The sequence below is a fragment of the Pipistrellus hanaki genome, assembly GCF_964339955.1.
Source record: "Pipistrellus hanaki genome assembly, chromosome: 11".
In the NCBI taxonomy this organism is placed as follows: Eukaryota; Metazoa; Chordata; class Mammalia; order Chiroptera; family Vespertilionidae; genus Pipistrellus; species Pipistrellus hanaki.
The window spans coordinates 25,130,090-25,151,917 of record NC_140513.1 but is presented as its reverse complement, the minus strand read 5'-3'; the positions used below and the strand labels follow the sequence as shown (position 1 = coordinate 25,151,917).

Below are 21,828 nucleotides of genomic sequence, written 5' to 3'. Positions count from 1 at the left end.
CAAAATGCATCTTGCTGCTGATTGTAAGAGCTGTCCTAACTGCTTGCAGTCAATATATAGGACTTGTAATATAATAATATATACATGAAGTACTGATGGCACAGTGCTTTTTCTGTTCCATAGGATGCAGAAATCATTTGGGGGAAGTAAAGAAAAGGTTGCCAAACTTCTATCTACTATATCCTAAAATTTATAATCATCTTGAAATATATGAAATCAGGGGTATTTAGATTTTATATGCATACATTCTAAATTTTACATATATTCTAAGTTTCCCTAATGTCAAGGGAAACAAATTTTAAATTGTTTTTCTTATTTTTACTCCTTGTACCAAGACATCAGATGCCCAGATCCAATTATAGCCTCTCCAAACAGTCCCCTTGTTTGAAAACAGAGAACTTTATAATGGAAAGTGACTTCCTTCTTTTGTCTCTCCCCACATGAATTTTTATATTTAAGATGAATAACGGAGAAATTAACAGGCCTTTCATTTATTCTATCCTTTTTCCCACCCTCCCCCCATTTCTACTTTCATTTAATATTTTGCTTTTTAAAAAATATTTGACTATTTTTAAACAAGATTTGAAGATTCAATTTTATTAGAGACACCTCAGTCAGACTGTAGTAGTAATGGTGATGTTAGACAAAAACAATTCTGACTCTTATGAAATTATCAGAAGAAGGATTTTTAAACAGAAAGGACAGTTGGTTTGGTTTTAGTTGTCGAAATAAACTGTGACCTACTGGATTGCAAAGTTCTATATTGTGCTTGAATTTTCCATCAGGAATGAAACATCCCACTGTCCCTTTTTACTGTGTAACTTAAGCTGCAGTGAAAACTGGGAGAATGGCCCTGTGGCTGAGCTGCTTTTTTTTTTTTTTTTTTAATCTATTCATTTTATACTTTCAGACAGATTTTTCCCTGGGGTGAAACAAAGGTTAACTGAAATTTCCTCTGTTGTGTACCTGAACGAATCAGCAGTTTGAGAAGGAAATCCCATTGATGGGCCAAGAGAGTGACAGGCTCTATTTAAAGAATTCCCCCGACTGTGTGGTAGACCAGCCATGCCATGAATTTAACTGTTCCTGTGGTCCCCATACTTGTACCCACCAAAGAGAGAGAGAGAGAGAGAGAGAGAGAGAGAGAGAGAGAGAGAGAGAGAGAGACTTTGTTCTGCAAACGTAGCCCTAAGCTTTGAAAACCACGAGCCATTGAGTTCTGTGAATTCAAGTTAGACAGCTACAGAGGCCAAGACTCTAGGGGAACAATATCTGAAAGGGAATACACAAAAACAGGTAGAAACTGTTTAACTGTTTTATTTCTCTATGTCTATACAGATTTATGTGTGTTTACACACAGACCCGAAAAACCTATACCTTTTTCTCATTTTATGTAGCTAGCCCTAATTATATTTAATCAGTGTGCTTATTAAATTTTTTAATTTGTTTTTTTTTTGTTTTTGTTTTTATACAGCTTTTTTTTTTTTCTCTCCATAAAATATTCTGGTTCTTGCAAGATATATTATATGTATTGGAAATGAGAGTAAACCCAGTAGGAGTTTAAATGGTTAAAAAGATGGGCCTTTATGGTACCTCTGCAGGAGCTTTACTGTCAGGGCAGCTCATGTATTTTGTATTTTTCCTGTTTAAGGGAAGCTGCTTTAAATATGAAAAGATGGTATCTTGAGTTGGATTAAACATCCTTAATTCATTTGTATTTAACCTCAGGACTTGTGAGCCTTGTTGAAAATCCAGCTTTAACCCTGCCTCGTAGGCCTCAATAGTGAGTACTGCATAGAGATTATAAACAGTCGTTTTCTGAGGTGGGGGTTAGTGCATATTCCCAAGGGGCATGAACTGTTTACATTCCTAACAAATATTTCCCATATGTTAATAATTCATATTACTGTTCCAAAGATTAGGTCTTTTTTTTACCATTGTTATTTGAAGCTTTTGTTATCAAAATTTTCCTACATGTATCCTCTGTAGTGTGGCCAGGAACTTAGATTTTCTAAGACATTAGAATTGATAAAGAAAATAATACAGAGTGATTGATCTCTGTCTGGGGATTTTTATTTTTATTTCTTAAAATATATTTTTATTGATTCCAGAGAGGAAGGGAGAGGGAGAGAGAGATAGAAACATCAATGATGAGAGAGAATCATCGATCGGCTACCTCCTGCTCACCCCACACTGAGGATCGAGCCCACAACCCAGGCATATGCCCTGATTAGGAATCGAACCATGACCTCCATGCTGGCTGGGCTGGCTGGAGATTTTTTAAAAACCAAGAACCATTTGAATTGGCTCCTGGGGTAAAAAATAGGAATTTATCTTAGAGATCATGAAGGGGCTAGATTCATACTTACAAATGAGAAGTTGAAGTTCAAAGAGATTATATTTTTTTTAAAATTGCAGTTACCCTGCTAGTTGAGCAAGCTATGACTAGATTACAAACGCTCAACATAAGAGCTGCCCCTTGGTGGTCAGTGCTGCTCCGCCAGAAGCTGGGTTCATGGCTGTGAGTGCAGCAGCAATGGCAGGAGCCTCTCCCACCTCTGTTGTAAGTGGGTGGTAAGGAGTGAGGGGTCCTGGGCTACAGGAGGGATGGCTGACTGCTGGCTTACGACAGGCGGACATCCCCCAGGGGGTCCCGGACTGCAAGAGAGCACAGGCCGGGCTGAGGGACTCCCCCACCCCAGGGCATACATTTCGTGCACTGGGTTTCTGGTTTCCTTATAATATCCACATTCTCCCCCATATACTGAGTCATCTGGTGCCATATTAGAAAGTTTTAAGGTGTTGGATGCCAAGGTATAGATGGTAAGTATTTTGTGGTTAGACTACTCAAACTTGTCTATATTTACTGCCTCCAGATTCTGTCCTCCACTTCTCTTCAGTTCAGTCAAGTGTTTGCCTTACCACTTCATCCAAACTTCTCTTATCAGGATCACCACTGACTTTGCTAATAAATCCAAGAATCAGTTCATAGCTTTTATCTTAACCTGACATAATGGTGGCATTTCCCATAATTAATTCCCTGATCTCCTTTAAGTTTTTGCTTAAATGTCAATGAGGTCTACTTAGTCCATCCTATGTGAAATTGTAACTCATATTCAACATTCCCAATTTGCATTCCTACTATATTTTTTCTTTATTCGAAGTATCACTATCTAACACATATCATTTACTTACTATGTTTGTTATCTCTTTCTCCCACTAGAATATAAATTCTACAAGGATAGCACTCTCTATTTTGTTCACAGATATGGCAGTAGCTCAGTACATATTTGTTGACTGAATGAATGGTAAGAGTTGAGAGTAATTGTGATTATGTTTAGTTTAACCCTTGGTATATTATCCGGCTCACTAGACCCAATTTTAGCTTGAGTTTCTTTTTTAAGCATTTTTAACTATATCTAAGAATTTATATTTCATGGCTTTTATTTTTTTTTTTTTAGAGGTCTCTAAAAGACCAAAGAGAAAATATACCTTTCTTAGAATAATATTCATTCTGGCTCAGAATTACTGAATGGATTCATTAAACCATTTTATAAGTTCCAGATACATCATGGGATCCTAGTGACCTTATTTTTGCCATATTTTGAAATATTTTACTATTTCATCATTGTAAGAATAATTTTATAATTTTTCACCAATTATTTCTAAAAAATGACTAAACTAATAAGAAAATAGAGGAATGATGGAATTGCCTAACGAGGAGGATGTAATGGTGAATAACTCATCACTATTGCATCATCCTTTAGTATTCTTATTTTTTTAACCAAAATATTGCATTGTCTTTCAAGAATGTATAAAAGTAGTCTAGAGGCACCATCTTTTTAAATAAATTCACCCATAACTAAAAGTGTTTGTATTGTTTTCCCTTTTCTAATAACTGTTTTTAAGTAACACCTTTGGTATTGTACATTTAGCAAGACCTATTCTTTCAGATGGGATGCAAAAAGTTTTGTGACATCTCTTTGCTTATTAAAAATTGACTGGCTGAAACCGGTTTGGCTCAGTGGATAGAGTGTCAGCCTGCGGACTGGAAGGTCCCAGGTTCGATTCCGGTCAAGGGCATGTGCCTTGGTTGTGGGCACGTTCCCAGTGGGGGTTGTGCAGGAGGCAGCTGATCGATGATTCTCTCTCATCGATGTTTCTAACTCTCTATCCCTCTCCTTTCCTCTCTGTGAAAAATCAATAAAATATATTTTTTTTAAAGGAAAAGAAGAAAAAACAACTCCCATAAACAGAATTGACTGTTTTTGTTCATAATTTTTTCCTTCCTATTCTTGTTCTTTATTTTAATTTGAGAAGCCTTTTATTTCTGAACACATATTTAGAGTCTTATTTCTAAATAAACAATCAGGTGGTTTACTGACTACATCCTTGGGGCAGAGGGAATAAGGGATGATAGAGAACTGTGTGTGTCTGTGCCTGACTGTCTTGTCTGGTGACACACAAAAGCCTTTATAGGACTGATATCTTTGCAAGAGCTCTATATAACCCTGTACCAAGCACCTGTGTTTATTTCCTCTTTCTTCTTCCTCCTCTACTTCTAAAAAAAGAAAAGCTAAGTCCCCATTTATTGTTTACATACATTTAAAAATATAAATGTTTCTGGTAAATTTAATGTGATTTAAAATAAGTGAACAATTTGATACCTAACTTGCAAATTCTTCTATTAAAATTTTCTTTATTTAAATTATTGCCAGTACAAAATTTTAATGACTAAAATGGTTTTGTGACCAGTGTTAAATGGAAATGTATAAATTAGAGAAAACCGAGACAGAAATAAAGAGCATTTTGAGAAGAATGCAAGTTGAATTAAGTGGCTCAACCCACAGGGGATTTGCATGTGGCATTGTGTGTATTTCAAAAGTTTCCGTTGAAATAACAGATGCTGCTGATGAAATTGGGAATAGTAACTTCATTTGTGGCTGGCTCGGTTGCTTATTAGAAGTGAGAAGATCCCAGGAGGAAATCTGGTAGAGTAGAAGTAGGCTCAGGAAAGGATATGACATAAATAATATGACAGCTTCATCTTTGTGATCTTTAAACCATAAACACTGGCTAGTTGCAGGCGTGATTATCTATATATATTTAGTTATATTTTGTGTGCATCCTGTGTTTGCCAAGTGATATTATTCAATAACTGATATTTTAAGTTTTTTTAGTCCCTAGAGTTACTTATTACAGAAATTCTAAGTTTTTTTTGTTTTTTGGGTGTTTTTTGGGTGTGTGTGTGTGTGTGTGTGTGTGTGTGTGTGTTTCATTTTTTTATTAAGGTATTATATGTGTACATATCCTACCATTGCCCCCCTCCTCCCTACCCCACTCCCATACATGCCCTCACCCCCCAGAGTTTTGCATCCATTGGTTATGCTTATATGCATGCACACAGTCTTTCGGTTGATCTATCTCCCCTACCTCTCTCTAACCTTCCCGCTGTAATTTGACATTCTGTTTGATGCTTTACTGTCTCTGTATCTATCTTTTTGTTCAACAGTTTATAATTTTCTTTATTATCCATAAATGAGTGAGATCATGTGGTATTTTTCTTTCGTTGACTGGCTTATTTCACTTAGCATAATGTTCTCCATTTCCATCCAGGTTACAAATGGTAAGAATTCCTTCTTTTTTATGGCAGCATAGATGTACCATTGTGTAGATGTACCATAGTTTTCTGATCCAGTCATCTGCTGACGGGCATCTAGGCTGTTTCCAAATCTTGGCTATTGTAAATTGTGCTACTATGAGCATAGGGATGCATATATCCTTTCTTATTGGTGTATAGAAAAGCCATATATTTCTTGGTGTTAATTTTGTATCCTGCTACATTGCCGAATTTATTAAATCTATTAGTTTTTTGATGGAGTCTTTTGAGTTTTTTATGTACAATATCACGTCATCTGCAAATAAGGACAGTTTTACTTCTTCTTTTCCAATTTGGACACCTTTTATTTCTTCTTCTTATCTAATTGCAATGGCTAGTACTTCCAGTACTATGTCAAACAGGAGTGGTGAGAGTGGGCATCCCTGTCTTTAAATTATCTAATTGGCTATGTACCCAAGTTTAAAACAGTGTTTATTCACACAAGTATACATATGAATGCTTCCCTTTTTTTTTATTTTTTTCTAATGTAATTTGAACTATGCAAGATATGCTCATAACTGGATAGATATACAAAACAGATGGGTCTCAGTCCATAGAGATGTAATGAGGGAAATATAATATTTATTAATATATTTCTTTATACATGGTTTAGAAATTTTTGCTATTCTGAGTCATACAAAATAACCTGCTTTTGGAATATGAGTGAGGTAGAAAATACTTCTACCAGAGAGAATTTTTTTTTTTAGGTTATTTAAGTAATTCATTCACTACACATCAGTACCTATGATAGCAAGTAATTATGCTTTGGTGTTTGTTTGGAAGATACAACAATAGAAATGACATGGTTAAAGTCCAGGAAGTTATAGAGGAAAGAGTGATCATCTCTGCTTTTGAAGGGTCATCAGGGAAGACTTCAGAGGAGGAGATGACACATGATTAGGTACTTGGAAGACCCAAACCCCGTGTGGTTGAAAGTAGGTTTGTGTTCCAGGGAATATATGCATAGACAGAGTTGTAGAGAACGGCGATACATGGGGGGGGGGGGGGGGGGGGGGGGGAATATCCAAAAAACAGCTGTTATAAATATAAACAGAGATTTGAAGGAAAAGATAAATAAGGAGATAAGGAGAAAATTGAAGATATAAAAAAAGAAGTAAATGGAACTTCTAGAACTGAAATATATATTTGAGATAAAAAATTTACTACTGGATGGGCTTAAGTACAAATCAGAGGAATGAAAGGAAGTATAAGAGTTTATTATGGACAATTTTATGCCAATAATTTTGACAATTTAGAAATAATAGACAAATTCTTTGAAAGTCACTAATCATCAAAACTGGCCAAAGAAGAAATAGAAAATATAAATAGCTCCATATTTACTAAAGAAATAGAATTTCTACTTTAAATCCTTTCTACAAGTAAAATTCCTGATCCACAAACAAGAAAAACCCTAATTCAAATGACTTTCCTGATGAGTTCCATCAGATACATAAGGAAGAAATCACCAGTCCTATACAAACTTTTTCCAGCACTTTCTAGTTCTTATGAGGCCAGTTTTACCCCAGTACCAAAACTGGACAGAGACATTATTAGAAGAGTATAAAGCAATATCCATCATGAACTCAGATGTAAAAATTGTTAATAAAATACTAAAATTGAATTCTACAACCTATATATATAAAATGCTAATATGCTAAATGACCCCTCCAGAGTTCAACTGGGAGACCAGGAGTTTGATCGCTCTCTGTGATGTGTGCTGACCACCAGAGGGCAGCTCGGAATGAAGGGAGGCCCAGGTCAGCAGCTGGCAGTTAGGGAAGGGAGGCCCCGGCCAGCAGCTGGAAGGTCCTGATCACCGGCCAGGCCTAGGGACTCTACCCGCGCATGAATTTTGTCCACCGGGCCTCTAGTATATTATAAAGAATAGTACATCGTAATCAAATGTGTTAATCCTAGAATACAACTATAAACCTACTTTTGCTCCACCCTGTATGTGGTCCTCAAAGCAGCAAAATAATCTATGACAGAAAGCAAATCAGTGGTTGCCTAGGGTGAAGGATTGACTGCAAATATGCACCTGGCATTTTTGGATTATGGAAATCTTATACATTTGATTTTTTGTGGTAGATACATAGATTGTACATTTGTCAAAATTCATCATACTATACTTTTTACATGGGTATATTTTATAATACGTAAATTACACCTCAATAGCATTTCCTTTATGGCACAGCCTTCTCTGACTGTTTTCCCCTTTCCCCCCCTTCTTCCTTAAATTTAGGCATCTCTAAATTTATCATAGTATTTTTGTCTTCTTTTCTTTTTTCACTTATCTCCTTGTGTTTTACTGGGCTGTAAACTCTTATTCATCTTTGTTTACACTATTCCACCTTGCTCCTTGTAACCTTTCGATATGTTTGTTAAACTGAGTTGATTTTAATGCAAAGAAAGAGTTATCAGTTATTGCTATTACAGTTCTGAAGTCTGAAAAGAGTCACAGGCCTAGTTATTAGCAAAACAAGGCTATAAGTCAGCTAAGAATTATACTATTAGGCATCTGTAGGGCAATCCCATTTTATTGATATACTCATCGCACCGGGTGGGAGATTGAGGGTGAGTACACCTGGGCCCGGTGGGAAGCTGGCTCTAAAGCAAGGCGCTGTATGCCAGTTGTGAAGCCCCGGAGGGTGAAGGTAACCAGATTAAATGACAATGTTTTTTTATTTCAGAATGAATGAAAGTCTGGTTAAATCAAATGAATGTTGTGGTAGAAGTTACCATGGGTACCATTAATCCAATCCCTTATTACACAGACCCAGAGAGGATAAAAACCTGCCCAGAGCCACACAGCAAATGATAGGGTTAAAACCGGAACCTAGGTTTCTGCCGAGTCCCCATACCCAATATTCTGTACAGTGGAGAACTAGCTGCCTGTGGGAATTCTAATGAGTGGCCCCATATACAGAAACTCTCATTAGGCTAGGACTTGGAGTTAAGCATACAGGATAGATAAAAGGTCAAGGGCAGGAGTCAGCTGTCATTTGCAAGATGGAGCCATGGGTAGGGGGAAGAGTTGATTTATATGTTCCTGATTATGTTCTTGTTTATTTTCCACGAAGAAGTCTGATTTAATCTCCAATTGAAACCTGTTTTGTGCACTCGTCGATAGATTTTCCGAAGTTAGTATATATTGTAGCTTGTTGAAGAGAAGTCAGTACATACCCCAGAACATTGATGAATTCTTAGTCGAGTGGATCTTCCTCTCTAAAACCTTCCCTTTTTTCACTGTTCCCTGTTGTGTGTAAATTTATTGTGGATAGAGGGTGGCAACAGTTTCTATTTTGCATTTCACTGGTTTTTGAATTTCATTTTTTAAGGACAATATGAAGGCAGTTTTTATAATTAAAGTGAGTTTAAGCGGTCATTTTGAATTTTAATGATGAAGGACATTGAGTTACAAAAGGCAGCTTTGAAAGCTACAGCAAAGCTTGCTCCTTAGATGAATCCTTTGAATGAAAGAATAATAGCCTGGACGGTGATGATGAAGAAATGGGAACTGCTGCTATTTAATGTATTCTCCACTCTCAGTATAGGGATGCAGCCTCCAAATTTTACAAAGGAAATAATCAGCAGCACAGCATCTCTGCTCTCCTATGGGTGATCTTTTTTGTAAAGCAGCCACTTGGGTTTTCTCAGTAAAAGTATTTTATTTTAAAATATATATCTCTAAATACTTACTCCTGGTAGGCCTGAGAAAATGTAGATTACTTCATGTCTCTTCAAAACTCCTTTCAGAGAAAAGAGTCAAGCTCAATTTGTGTTTTTGAGATAGAGAAGAAGGGTATATAGGAGGAAAGAGGAAATCTCAACTTTGCTTTAGGGGAGAAAAAGTCTTTCAGTCCTTTGTTGACTCCTCAGCTTCTGCATTAGTCATATGTCCCTTCCTCCTGGGCATAGGTGGGCCAAAGGAATAACAGCCAGGTGCTGTTTTGTAAAGGAGCAGTGCAAAGAGAAGAAAATAGCAGAAAAGAAAAAGGTAGGGCTCCCCAGCCCCAGTCCCACCCTTGGGTTTTTTGTTTTATTTTTAGATCAACCAATGGTTTCAGGATATTTGGCCTCCTCTTGCTTTTTTACTTTACCATTTTTGATGCTAGTAGTTAAAAAACAAACAAACAAACAAAAACAGTACTGAATTCTTAGCCCTATTCATGAGATAGTGTTCAAAATCCAAATTTTTTAAATGTTAAAATGAAAGTCAACTACAGTGGGTAGCTAGTAGACACGGTGAATACTGATTTTGGAATGAAAAAATTCCCTGTAACTACTTGGACCCAAAATGGTAGGGGGAAAGGGAAAGGCTGTGAGTTAACTGACAATGAAGAGCTTAATAGAAAAAACAAAATGTGGGAGCACTCAGTAATGAGTAACTCACTGAATAGGCCAAGGTCAAGGTTGTATACCAGCTTAACAAAGGGGAGGATTGAGGGCTTCAGAAGATAGGTTTTACCCTGGCCAGTGTGCCTCAGTTGGTTGGACCGCCTCCCGTGCTCCAAAGGGTTGCTGGTTGGATTCCCCAGTAGGGGGCATGCAGGAGTGGCTGATGGATGTTCTGTTTTCTCTTGGATGCTTCTGTTTCTCCCTTTTCCTTCCTCTTTCTCTAAAAATCAATTTAAATGTTTTTTTAAATCAATAAAGAATATATAAACAGAATATGGGAAGTTCGATGATGCTTGTTTATACAGTTTTTTTGGAATACCCCTGTTCCCCAAGGTCAGTGACTTCCCTGACTGGACACCTGCAGTGGTGGTGGGGGGTCGCTGACTCTCAAAGCTCTGCTATGGTCAGATAAGGGAAGTTCAGGTAAAAATATCTTCCAGCTTTTGTTTTAGGTTTTTGGTCCCTTCACTGATCTGTAATAAGAAAAGGGTAATATGCTAATTAGACCGGGCTTCTGGAGGGAAGCCAGCCCGGTCCCTGGTGTCTGTGGGTGGCCTAGGGGAAGCCAGCCTGGTCCTGGGTGCTGGAAGGAAGCCAGTGCCTGCAGCTGGGGAAAGAGGGGTCTACTCTTACATAGATTTTCATGCATTGGGCCTCTAGTTTTCTTATATTTATAGTTTCATAGTTTTCAAAGCATTTTCTTTTTTTCTTTTTTTATATATATTTTATTGATTTTGTACAGAGAGGAAGGGAGAGAGATAGAGTTAGAAACATCGATGAGAGAGAGTCATCGATCAGCTGCCTCTTGCACACCTCCTACTGGGAATATGCCCGCAACCAAGGTACATGCCCTTGACCGGAATCGAACCCGGGACCCTTCAGTCCCCAAGCCGACGCTCTGTCCATTGAGCCAAACCGGTTTCGACTTCAAAGCATTTTCACATATCTCATAGAATTCTGTTTTTGGTAGACAGGGCAAATACTATTATCCCCATTTTATGGGTACGAAAACTGAGGTTAAGAGAGGTTAAGTATTTTGTTCAGAGCCACACAAGTAATAATGATCCAAGGTACAAGGTTAAGGTATTCAGGTCTCTCACTATACCTTTGAAGTTCAATTTCAGTACTAAAAAATTAAATATTTATTGTCAATCTATAAGTGCTTTTAAAGATGTCAAAGATTAAGTAACATTTTATTTATTTCATAGGAGAAGATGGTGTAAACTGGTTCATCAGTGACAAAGATGTTGAGGTAAAATCAAATTGTTTTTGATGTTATGAATGATAGATTAATAGTTTTTTTATTCCTAATTTTCTTTCAGTTCATTATGATAACTTAATAAATCTTTTAAAAATAGCAACAACCTGAGTATCTTGTAAGAAAAAGTTTGATTTCAGTTTATGGGTAATTGAATTTTGGGAGGCGTGGTTAAGCCTTGATTTTTGTCAGTCACTTAATTACCGTAATGAGTTAGTTCCCATTCCTTTCTGTTTCTTCTCTGTGGTGGTTAGTCCCTCTCACCTCAGATTGCCTGGTACCATTGAAAATCAACACCGGAAATAACTGCTTCTTCAGTGTAAGGAAATGGTTAGGCTATATTTAGGATGTGGCAGGTGTTTATTAGCCTTAATTGTGGCAGATGGCTAGAAAAGGATAATTTTACAAGTTGGTAAAAGAGAACTTTTAAGAGATAATTAGGTTATGACATCTTGGAGTCTAACTTGGCCAATTCAGCATAATACCAAGTAAAAGATTAAAGTTTTTTTCAAAGATGGAATTCTACCAAACAAGATAAAAGCATGGTTGGCATTTACATATTCCTCTCTAGATGTCCACATGATGTGCTTTGCTAATATTTTCTTAAAGATACTAGCTTTTGGCTAGAATATGGGACAGCTAGCTAGCATTGGGTCATTGTAGGTAGAATGGATTTTCTAAAGGACTCTGGTGGGAGGGAGTTAATATCATTCTCTCTTAGGAATTATAATTCAGTTTATAGGCAGTAACCCTAGGCTATTCATTAGAAGGAATGTATTCATTAGCTATATAGTTTTATAACTTTATAAGAAAGAAATTCATTTTAAAAAAAAAAAGCACCATTCCCTAACTAAAAACTTAAGCAAGCTTCACATTCAGAAAAATGTGATATATATTCAGATATAGAAGTCAGCAATATCTTTGACTCTGAATGCCACCAGCTTGTCTGATGCACACCAGTGCCCTGGATAGGCCTGAACTGTAAGCAGAGAAAGATACAGAAGAAATGGAACCGTTTGGAGAATGTAAAAGAATGGAGGGAAGGGGCAGACAAAAAAGTAGAGTTGTCTTTGTAGCACACCTTTTCGGTTTTTCTAACTCCTTTTAAGAATACAGTGTTCCATGTGGCTGGGTTCTAGATTGAACTGACTGACCTATTAACTCTCTTGAACAGTATGAAATAATGTTTTTTAATTCTTTATTTCCCCCCTCCCCTTAGGCCCAGATATGTAATAATAGATCATCTGGAAGATGGACCCACCGGTATTATACAGCAAACAAAAACGTCACCTGTAGAAATTGTGACAAATGTGGCCATTTGTCAAAAAATTGCCCCTTTCCACAAGTATGTGAAATATGTAATGTTTCTTTCTACCTTATTAAAATCAAAATCTTAGGATTGAAGCCCTATAACCTTACAATTCAAATCTTGGATAGTATATGTGTTAAATTTCTTGTTAATGTTTAATGCAGGCAATAGCCTAGAGTAGTAGTAGGAAAAGAACAATAAACTTGGTCAGAAAAATCTGGACTCCATTTCAGCTTCCCATCAATAGTTGGACAACTTTAGGCAAATTCTTTCATTCTCTGCACCTGTTTTCTTATCTGTAAAACAAGAAGATTGAACCAGATGATTTCTGAGACCCTTTTCACTTCTAAACCTTCTACTTTCTGAGACAGCTATTTCATCATGAGAGAATTTTCCTTGTTAGAAGATCATAATTTTAGGCATTGATAGGTGTTTACTGATGTAAATTATATTAAACAGATACATCAACCTTTGGGAAAACACAGAATTAAAGATCTTAGATGTTCCCTGACACATACTAAGCCTTTAACAACCATTTCTATTACCTACTCCCTCTTCCAAATGATTGTCTGTCACATTTCTGAGACGCTCTCATGCTTCTCCTTTGTCTTTGCTTCTCCTTTGTCTTTGCTTCTCTAGGCAGAGCTCTCTCTTCCTGTTCCCCCGAGGACTTGGGTTCCAGGTCCTCATCTTCCTGCTTTTCCTCTCAGACACATTCTACTTTGCCAATGTTCCTACAAGACAAGGCATAATAAACAGATGCCACCTGATAGTACATGCAGATTAATATGCCTTTTTGGCAACCAGAGGATACAGATAGCTTGTGTTAAAGTTCTGAATTCAGACATTTTGTTTTACTTTATAATTAGGCTCCAGATTTGATCATTAGAAATTACTTTTTTGGCTGAAACTGGTTTGGCTCAGTGGATAGAGCATCGGCCTGCGGACTGAAAGGTCCCAGGTTCGATTCTGGTCAAGGGCATGTACGTTGGTTGCGGGCACATCCCCAGTGGGGGGCGTGCAAGAGGCAGCTGATCAATGATTCTCTCTCATAGATGTTTCTAACTCTCTATTCCTTTCTCTTCCTCTCTGTAAAAACTCAATAAAATATATATATATATTTTTTTAAAGAAGTTACTTTTTTGGAATTATACAGAAAAAGAAACATTAATCTGCTGTTTAAGACTGAGTATTTTACTAAAGACATTTTCTGTTTATCTGCCACCTAGAAACTCCGTGCCTGCTGCCTCTGCTCCGAGAGAGGACACCTCCAGTATGCCTGCCCAGCCCGCTTTTGCTTCGACTGTGCTTTGCCTATGTCTTCTACTCACAGATGTCATGGAAGACCTTCCTGGAAAAAACGATGTGACCGATGTGATATGCTAGGCCACTATGCTGATGTAAGTATCCTGCTTATAACTAATTTGTCAGGCTTTGGGACAGTGTGCCATTTTGTGACTCTCTGTCAGCCTACCTAAAAGAATGTAAGAATGTTTGCTCTGAACTATATATAATGATAGTCACGGCCCTTTGGCCTCTAGTCATGTAAAGCAGTGCTCTAATGTATCAGGATAAGGATGCTCCGGAATGGTTCATCGGAAGGCAGAATCAACAAATGTTGTAAAACCCCGCTAGCCCCTTTTGCTTAATGTGCTTGCTAAATAAAACTTGAAATTAAAGAGGTATATAATGAATAATATGTCAAATTTATGTACCTAGTCATGGTTAGGTGGATGAAAATATATACACACTTAGCAGTTGTGTACAGAGGTCCATATGAAATCTGGTTTGATGCTGCTTATTGATGGTTCTAGCTGATAGAATAGTCTTATGCAAGGACAAGCCACTAGTACTTTGAATCTGCTTGTTTAGTTTGTTTTTTTCCTCCCTCCCTCCCTCCCTCCCTCCCTCCCTCCCTTCCTCCCTCCCTCCCTCCCTCCCTCCCTCCCTTCCTTCCTTCCTTCCATCTATATATATGTATATATATATATAAACATCAGTGATGAGAGAGAATCATTGATCAGCTGCTTTCTGCACTGGGAATTGAGCCCACAACCTGGGCATGTGCCCTGAATAGGAATCAAACCATGACCTCCTGGTTCATAGGTCAAGGCTCAACCACTGAGCCAGGCCAGCGGTGCTTAGAGTGTCTTTTTATACAAATAAAAATAGGATTGCTGTCCTTCACAGTGACTTACAACTTGGTTGTTCGTTTGTTTTTCCACTTTGGAAAATTTGTGAATGCTCACAAAGATCTACCTTTCTACTGGCTAGCTTTTATTCCATTGTATGGATGTACTAATTGACTCAGCCAATTAATACATTTAGATTAATATTATTACCCATTTATATTATTACTCTGCAATAAACATCTTTGCTATATGCATGCATGTAAGAGTATTTTGGTAAGTCACATTCTAAATTCAATTGTGTAATTAAAGGATGCATACATTTAAATCTGGATCAGTATTGTCAAATTGCTCTTCTAAAAGATTGTACCAATATATCCACCTGGCAACAGTGTTTAAGAGTGCTCTCAATACTAACTATAATAGACCTTTAAAAATTGTGCCCAATCAGCACCGGTGGGGTGGCTCAGTGAGTTGGAGCATTGTCCAATACACCAAAAGGTTGCAGGTTCATTTTCTGGTCAAGGCACATACAGTACCTGGGTTTACCTAGGTTTTGAGTTCGATTCCCAGTCAGGATGCATATGAAAGGCAACCTATCAATGTTTCTCTCTCCCCGCTAAAATAAATAAAATATATCGTCAGGTAAGGTTTTTGTTTTTTTTCTTAATTATGCCAAATCAGACAAGGAGAAAATGTGGTATTGTTTTAATTTGTGTTTCTTAGGCTACTAGTGATGTTGAATATAATTCTCAAGACTAGAGAATATCCTATATAATAAAAGCCTAATGTGCAAATCGACCAAACAGGGGTACGACCAGTGGAATGACCGGTGACACGACCGGTCACTATGATGCACACTGTGACTACCAGGGGCAGACGCTCAATGCAGGAGCTGCCCCCGCCCACAGGCCCCAGGCCAGCCAAGGCAGGTGCCAGTGGGGCCCCCGGATCGCCCCACCAGTTGCCGCACAGATTGGCCCTGATCGCCATCCAGGCCTCTAATATAGAACATAAAGATAGAAGTTGTCATTTCATTTCAAAGTAGTTTAAACTTTTTTTCCAATATTTACTAAGTTAGTAAATCCTAAGTTGTTGTTTTATACTATTGTTCTCTGCAATCAGATGCCAAATATAATTTTCTTAGCAAAATTCTCCTATTCGGCAGGTGTGTTTAATAGCATTTTTTTTTTTTTTTACTCTTTTCTTCCAAAGAGTTCTTACAGATACAGTTTTATATATTTGCCTGTTGTAACGGAATGGGGTCTGATATTATCATAAGCATTTTTTTTATTAAGTATTTTAGTACAGACCAGTTAAGAATGATTTGTATAATCAGCTGTGAATTAAATCTATAGCCCATTCTGCTTAACGTCTTAATTTTGGCCTCTAATGTATGTTAAACTCTTTATCTAAAATGGCCTTGAGGATTAATAACCCCAGAGAATATAAGTTTTTACAATAGTGTTAGGCTGTGGCCGACTTGAGAGATGGCTGCATCCTTTCCCCTAAGTTTCCTAAGACCAACTGTCATGTGTTTTTTTTTTGTAATTATATGCTGAAGGTTCCGGACCTAATTGATCTTTTCCCAGTATGCTCAACTGATATAGCATTCCCTTGTGGCCAATTCAAACCTGGATCCCACTGCTCCTTCTGAAGAAGCTTAGAGTCTTTCCACTGTCCTGGAAGCTGTTCATGAAGATTTACTTAGAAGCAGAGTTATTCTGGACCCAGGTTCTTAGGACTATTTAGCCAGTCCCATCCATGCTTTAAATTCTTGAAACACCTGGCATTCCACAGAAAATATTCTCCTGCAACCCTCTCAAATGCTTCCTGCTCACTCTTTCTTGACTCACATTCCTCTAATTAGGTTGATTGATCAGGATAAACCTCTTTCTCACTTGCCATGGCTGCCTCTACTCTTCTCTGAGAGAGAGAGAGAGAGAGAGAGAAAGAGAGAGAGAGAGAGAGAGAGAGAAAGAGAGAGAGAGAGAGAGAGAGAGAGAGAGAGAGAGAGAGAGAGAGAGAGAGAGAGAGAGAGAAACATCAGTGATGAGAAAGAATCATTGATCAACTGTCTCCTGCACGCCCCCCCCTGGGGATTGAGCCCACAACCTGGGCATGTGCCCTTGACCAAAATTGAACCCAGAACCCTTCAGTTCTCAGGCTGATGCTCTATCCACTGAGCCAAGCCAGCTATGGCATTACTCGAGATAGCTTTGATTTATTTAAGGTTCATACCATCTGAGGATACTGTCCTCCACCCTTAGTCATTTTCATCTTCCCTCCTTCTGGATTTTCTGCTAATTCACAAAGGATTTCTGAAGCCCTGGGTAACTATGGATGCCCTAACCTCCTATAAATTAAGGAGATCAAGAAACTTTCATTTTTACTGAATATATCCTTGTAGCCACACCTCGGACCCCACTGCATTACCAGAGTACCAGTTATATGTGCATAGAGAATTTATAATGAAAACTGACGAGTTATATTCATGTTCTTGCTGTAATGAAGAATATGAATTTTCTGGCCCACTGGTGTAGGTCAGTGGTTGAATGTAGACCTATGAACCAAGAAGTCACAGTTCGATTCCCAGTCATGGAAATTGCCCAGGTTGTGGGCTTGATCCCCAATAAGAGGCTTGCAGGAGGCAAATGTTCAATGATTCTCTCTCATCATTGATGTTTCTCTCTCTTTCCCTCTCCTTTCCTTTCTGTGAAATCAATAATAATATATATTTTTTAAAATAGAAATGATTATTGAGTATGAAGAAGTTGTTAGTCCATTAAATGAGAAATGCATAAATTACATTATAGCACATGAAGTATAATCCTATTTTATATAAATACAAGTATTTATATATGTATATAGATTTGCATAGAAAAAAGTTAGGAATGATGTATTCCAAAATATTTACTGTAGTTATGGTCTATTATAAGAAAGAAAGAGGAAAGGCAAGGAAGGAAGCTGGGGTTGTTATTGTTTAAACATTGTGGAAAAAGAAAGTAAATTTGAGTGTGGAATACTTTTATTTTTTATCAGTGATCAAGATATTTTAGGGTTTTTTTAATTCCAAAATTGAACTAGAAAATATGAGATCATACCCATTTTTGAACAACTAAAAACATTACTGAGTAGAGTAGCCCTTACTTGAATAAGAAAATAGATATATTACATATAGTGGATGCTCAGTGATGTTTCTGAAATTGTTTTATATGCAAAGAAAGTGGCCACAGCAGCTATATCATAACAAAATCTTTATTTTTATTTGTTCTTTTGGGGTTTTTTTTCTCACTTCTTATCAATAGCTCACTTAAACTGTGAGGCTTTTTGCTTTCTCAAGTTTGGCTATATCCAAGAGTTGACCATTGCCGAATAGATTTCACCTATTTCAGCTACTTTGTTGAATTTCCCCATGATCACTTTTTGCGTATATATACAATAGAGTGCCAAATTGACATCATCACAGCAACAATATATACAACTAAGTGCTTGCTATGTGTCAGGTGTCATTCTAAGACTTCATACTTACCAACTCTTTACCTGTCGCAACAGCCCTTTTAAAGGTACTGCTGTCCCCACTTATCAGTGAAGAACAGGCATAGAGATGCATAACTTGCCCAAGATAATTAAGAGCAGAGCCAGGAATTTGAATCCAACCATTTTGACTCTAGAATTACCGATTTCACCCGCTACATTATCATGCTTCATTTACTGGCCTTCATATTGTTTTACTTTATAATACCTTTAACAACTAGCAGGTATACTACAAGCATTAGCAACTATTTATAAAATTAATTTATGTTAGTAGTCTAGAATTACAAGTAAGATGTCCAGAATTAAAATAAGATGTTTAGAATCACAATCAAGATGTCTCCAAAAATATTTGTGATTCTCTAGTGTGAAGAAAAAAAAATGTTTTAATGAAAATACGATTGCTTAAGGTAACCCAGTATAATGTGTATAATCTGTTTTATTTTGGGGTTGATTCTTTTGATACAATTTTCTATAAAATATGGCCCGTTATGTTTTCAAATAAAATGGAAATGTAACCTACTACTGACAAACTTTATGCCCTCATAACTGCACTTAAGTTAGGAGGAGAATATCAAAGAGAAATATCTTTAAGCAAAAAATTAGGCTTGTCAGTTTCCCTGATTACAGAGGATTAAGAGTAGAGGGATTGATTAAAATTTGACCTTGGATGGAAAGATGATTTTATGAAGTCTGATTCATTTTGGAGGCAGCTTAGCGATAGAGACCAATGCATGGCTTTCCATACTGATTGGTGAGGGAAAAAATTAGGTGGATTCTGTACACACTGCCACATATATCTGTTGTATATTTATGATTCCTCTTACCATGAATGACACATTTTTATCTAATATAAATATAACAAGCACTATTAAAATAGTAATCTATCTTGAATTTTAATTCCTATGATTGACTGAAGGCTAATGCCCAAATCTTTAAAATCTTCATTATATGATAAATTTTATTTCACATATATTCAATGTACATGTATCATAGCCTGTGTAAATATTTTATGTCTCTGAGGAATAGTGTATATACACAACAACTACCAAAATAACTGGGCAAGCGGATGACTTGAAAGCTGTAATTAATAAAGAGCCTGCTGACGAGACTCCAGAATAGGGCATTCTTTTTACTGAAGGCACCTAACATTACATTAATGTACATATGGGAAAGTTAGGGTGGTTGAATTCAGAAGCTGGGATGCTTTTCTTCCCATATCTTTTCATTTGACAAATTTTAAACTAAATTATCCTCTCTATTCTTTTATTTATGTTATTCACCACCCATGAATATTGCTTGTTTTATTAAATCTTTTGTTTTGCTGCAGTGACTCGAGGGGGCCAGCTCCTAACAGCAGAGGCTTTGACAAAGCACCAGAGGATTCTGTTAAAAAGTTGTGTTTCGTAATTGTAGTTGTCGTGTCAGCGCCTAACTGACTTGGAGCTGAAGGATTTTTGTGAGATGAGTAGCTGTGCCAGCAGGGACCCAAGTCTCCTGGGCTGGCCGCGCTCTCATTAAGATTTGCCGCTAGCAGTGGCGGTGTTCAGCATGTATGTGACGTGCATTCTGTTATTGTATGCTTGGCTTGTCAGCCTGCAGCTTTCTGACACTCACTTATGTCACTCTTTATTCAGAGAGGAAGAAGCTTTTGATAATTTGACAAGACAAGCTCTTAAACGATCTAGGTCATGGCCTTCACTGTCTGTGATTGTGAACATATTTCCTGAAAGCCCTGTCACTCATCACAGCTACATTTTCTCCCGGGGAGCCACAGGCCTGTCCTGGTCTCCTGTCAGCTCATACATTTTGGTTATTCATATACCAGATACAGTACTGGGGTGGGTTTTTTTTTTTGTGGTTTTTTTTTTTTTCTTCCCTTTTGCAAATGCTAGCATGTTAGTAAGGCTAATCCTTTCTCCTGTGCTGTGTTCCCAGCAGGGCTGCGTTCAAGGGCTCTCTCTAGTACAAGGCAGACAACTGGCCAAGGGGAGCTGCGGAGGAGGAAAGGCCGCTTAGTGCTGTTTTTGTGTTTGCTCATTGTTGTGGAAATATGAGAACTGGTGGCAAGGGCCTTGTCTATTGAGAACTTGAGTCTTGGTCTGCTGTCAGGGGCTGTTTAAGATTGAGTGTTTTATTTTCTTTGATGTTCACATCTGAGAATAGGGAAGTGGGAATTAAATAACAGATGCACTAAGCCGTTGTTCTGGTAAAACAATAATTAGCACCTGATACAATTCAATGTGGGTGAAAATGCACAATATAAACTCTCAATTCATCTGGTGCGGCAAACTGTGTTGATTCGTCGTTGAATTTTATGAATAATAACACTCGGTTATTCATGTATGCTTTATTACACAAAATACAATAGAGGGGGAAACTAGCTGGGCAAAAGTTAGCAAACAATGTAGCACATTGCTAAAACAGATGTACCAGCACTCTGGGTGTTTCTGTGGTGCGCCTCCACAAGGCCCTTCGGGTTGCCATCCATCTAAGTGCCAGTAAGGTGAGATCACCAGGACAACCAGTAAATACAATTGTATTTTAAGAGTTTGTTGCATTTTCATCTTAGATGTGTTCTACAGCAGACTAGTCATTCATTTTAAACTTTTTAAATTAATTTTTTTTAAGTTCCAGTTGTAATAATAATTCTCTTGCTGTAGAAGTTACTTCGGCTAAATTTTCCATGCAGGAAAATTTCCACACATACATATACATACACACATATGGATACTATGGCATTCTATTTGAATATATGTGTGTGTGTGTGTGTGTGTGTGTGTGTCTGTATACACACACACACACACATATGTGTATATATGTGTGTGCATGCACAATGACTACAGAATGGTAGAAACCACAAGCAAAAAGATTAACATTTAAAAAATTAATTACTGATACAGTTATATGTCATATATTTAGAAATAAAGATGTATATTTTATATTGGCACCTATTTTGAAGTGAAAATATTCTACTTCTTTTTAACCTTACATAAAAATATGTTATATAGAAAATAGTAAAATGAAACATGCATGGGAATGCTGAGTAAAAGTACTTCTGAGTTGGTCAAGGAAGATTTTTTAAAATTGCAATACTGTTGCCTAAGAAGAGAAAAGAAGTATCATGTCTCTCACTACTAATTTTTTATATTAGCCATCATCTTCATGTACTGAGCAATCAGATGATTGTTCAAAAACCAAGTAATTCTTTCTTTTATTACTAAATTGCTACAACACAAGAAAAGGTCACATGGTAGAGTGGCACACTGCCAGTGTATGACAACTCAGTGATTGCGATTTTTCAACCGTATTATTCTGAGGATACTGTGGTAATCAAGAACTACCCATAACTAATGTATAAATAACTGCTTGCTTATCTCTACAGTAATCCAACTCAAATTATATATATACCCAGCAAAAGCTTGTGATAGAAAGCAGAAAATGAATATTTAAAGAAATATTTTACATTAGATTTTTGTGTGTAAATAAGTTAATAAAAATAGTTATATATAACAATATGTATATATTCTTAAGAACTTTT

General features: G+C 37.1%; 1 protein-coding gene across 3 annotated transcripts in view; it reads left to right on the top strand.

Annotated features, from left to right (window-relative positions):
- ZCCHC7 (zinc finger CCHC-type containing 7) overlaps positions 1–21,828 on the top strand; it is a 155,527-nt gene that overhangs the window by 110,745 nt on the left and 22,954 nt on the right. For all 3 annotated transcript variants that reach the window (XM_084898897.1, XM_084898898.1, XM_084898899.1), the window contains exons 3-5: positions 11,266–11,309; positions 12,535–12,660; positions 13,854–14,024. In XM_084898897.1, the coding sequence (XP_084755023.1) occupies positions 11,266–11,309; positions 12,535–12,660; positions 13,854–14,024 (341 nt within the window). The remainder of the gene's footprint in view (positions 1–11,265; positions 11,310–12,534; positions 12,661–13,853; positions 14,025–21,828) is intronic.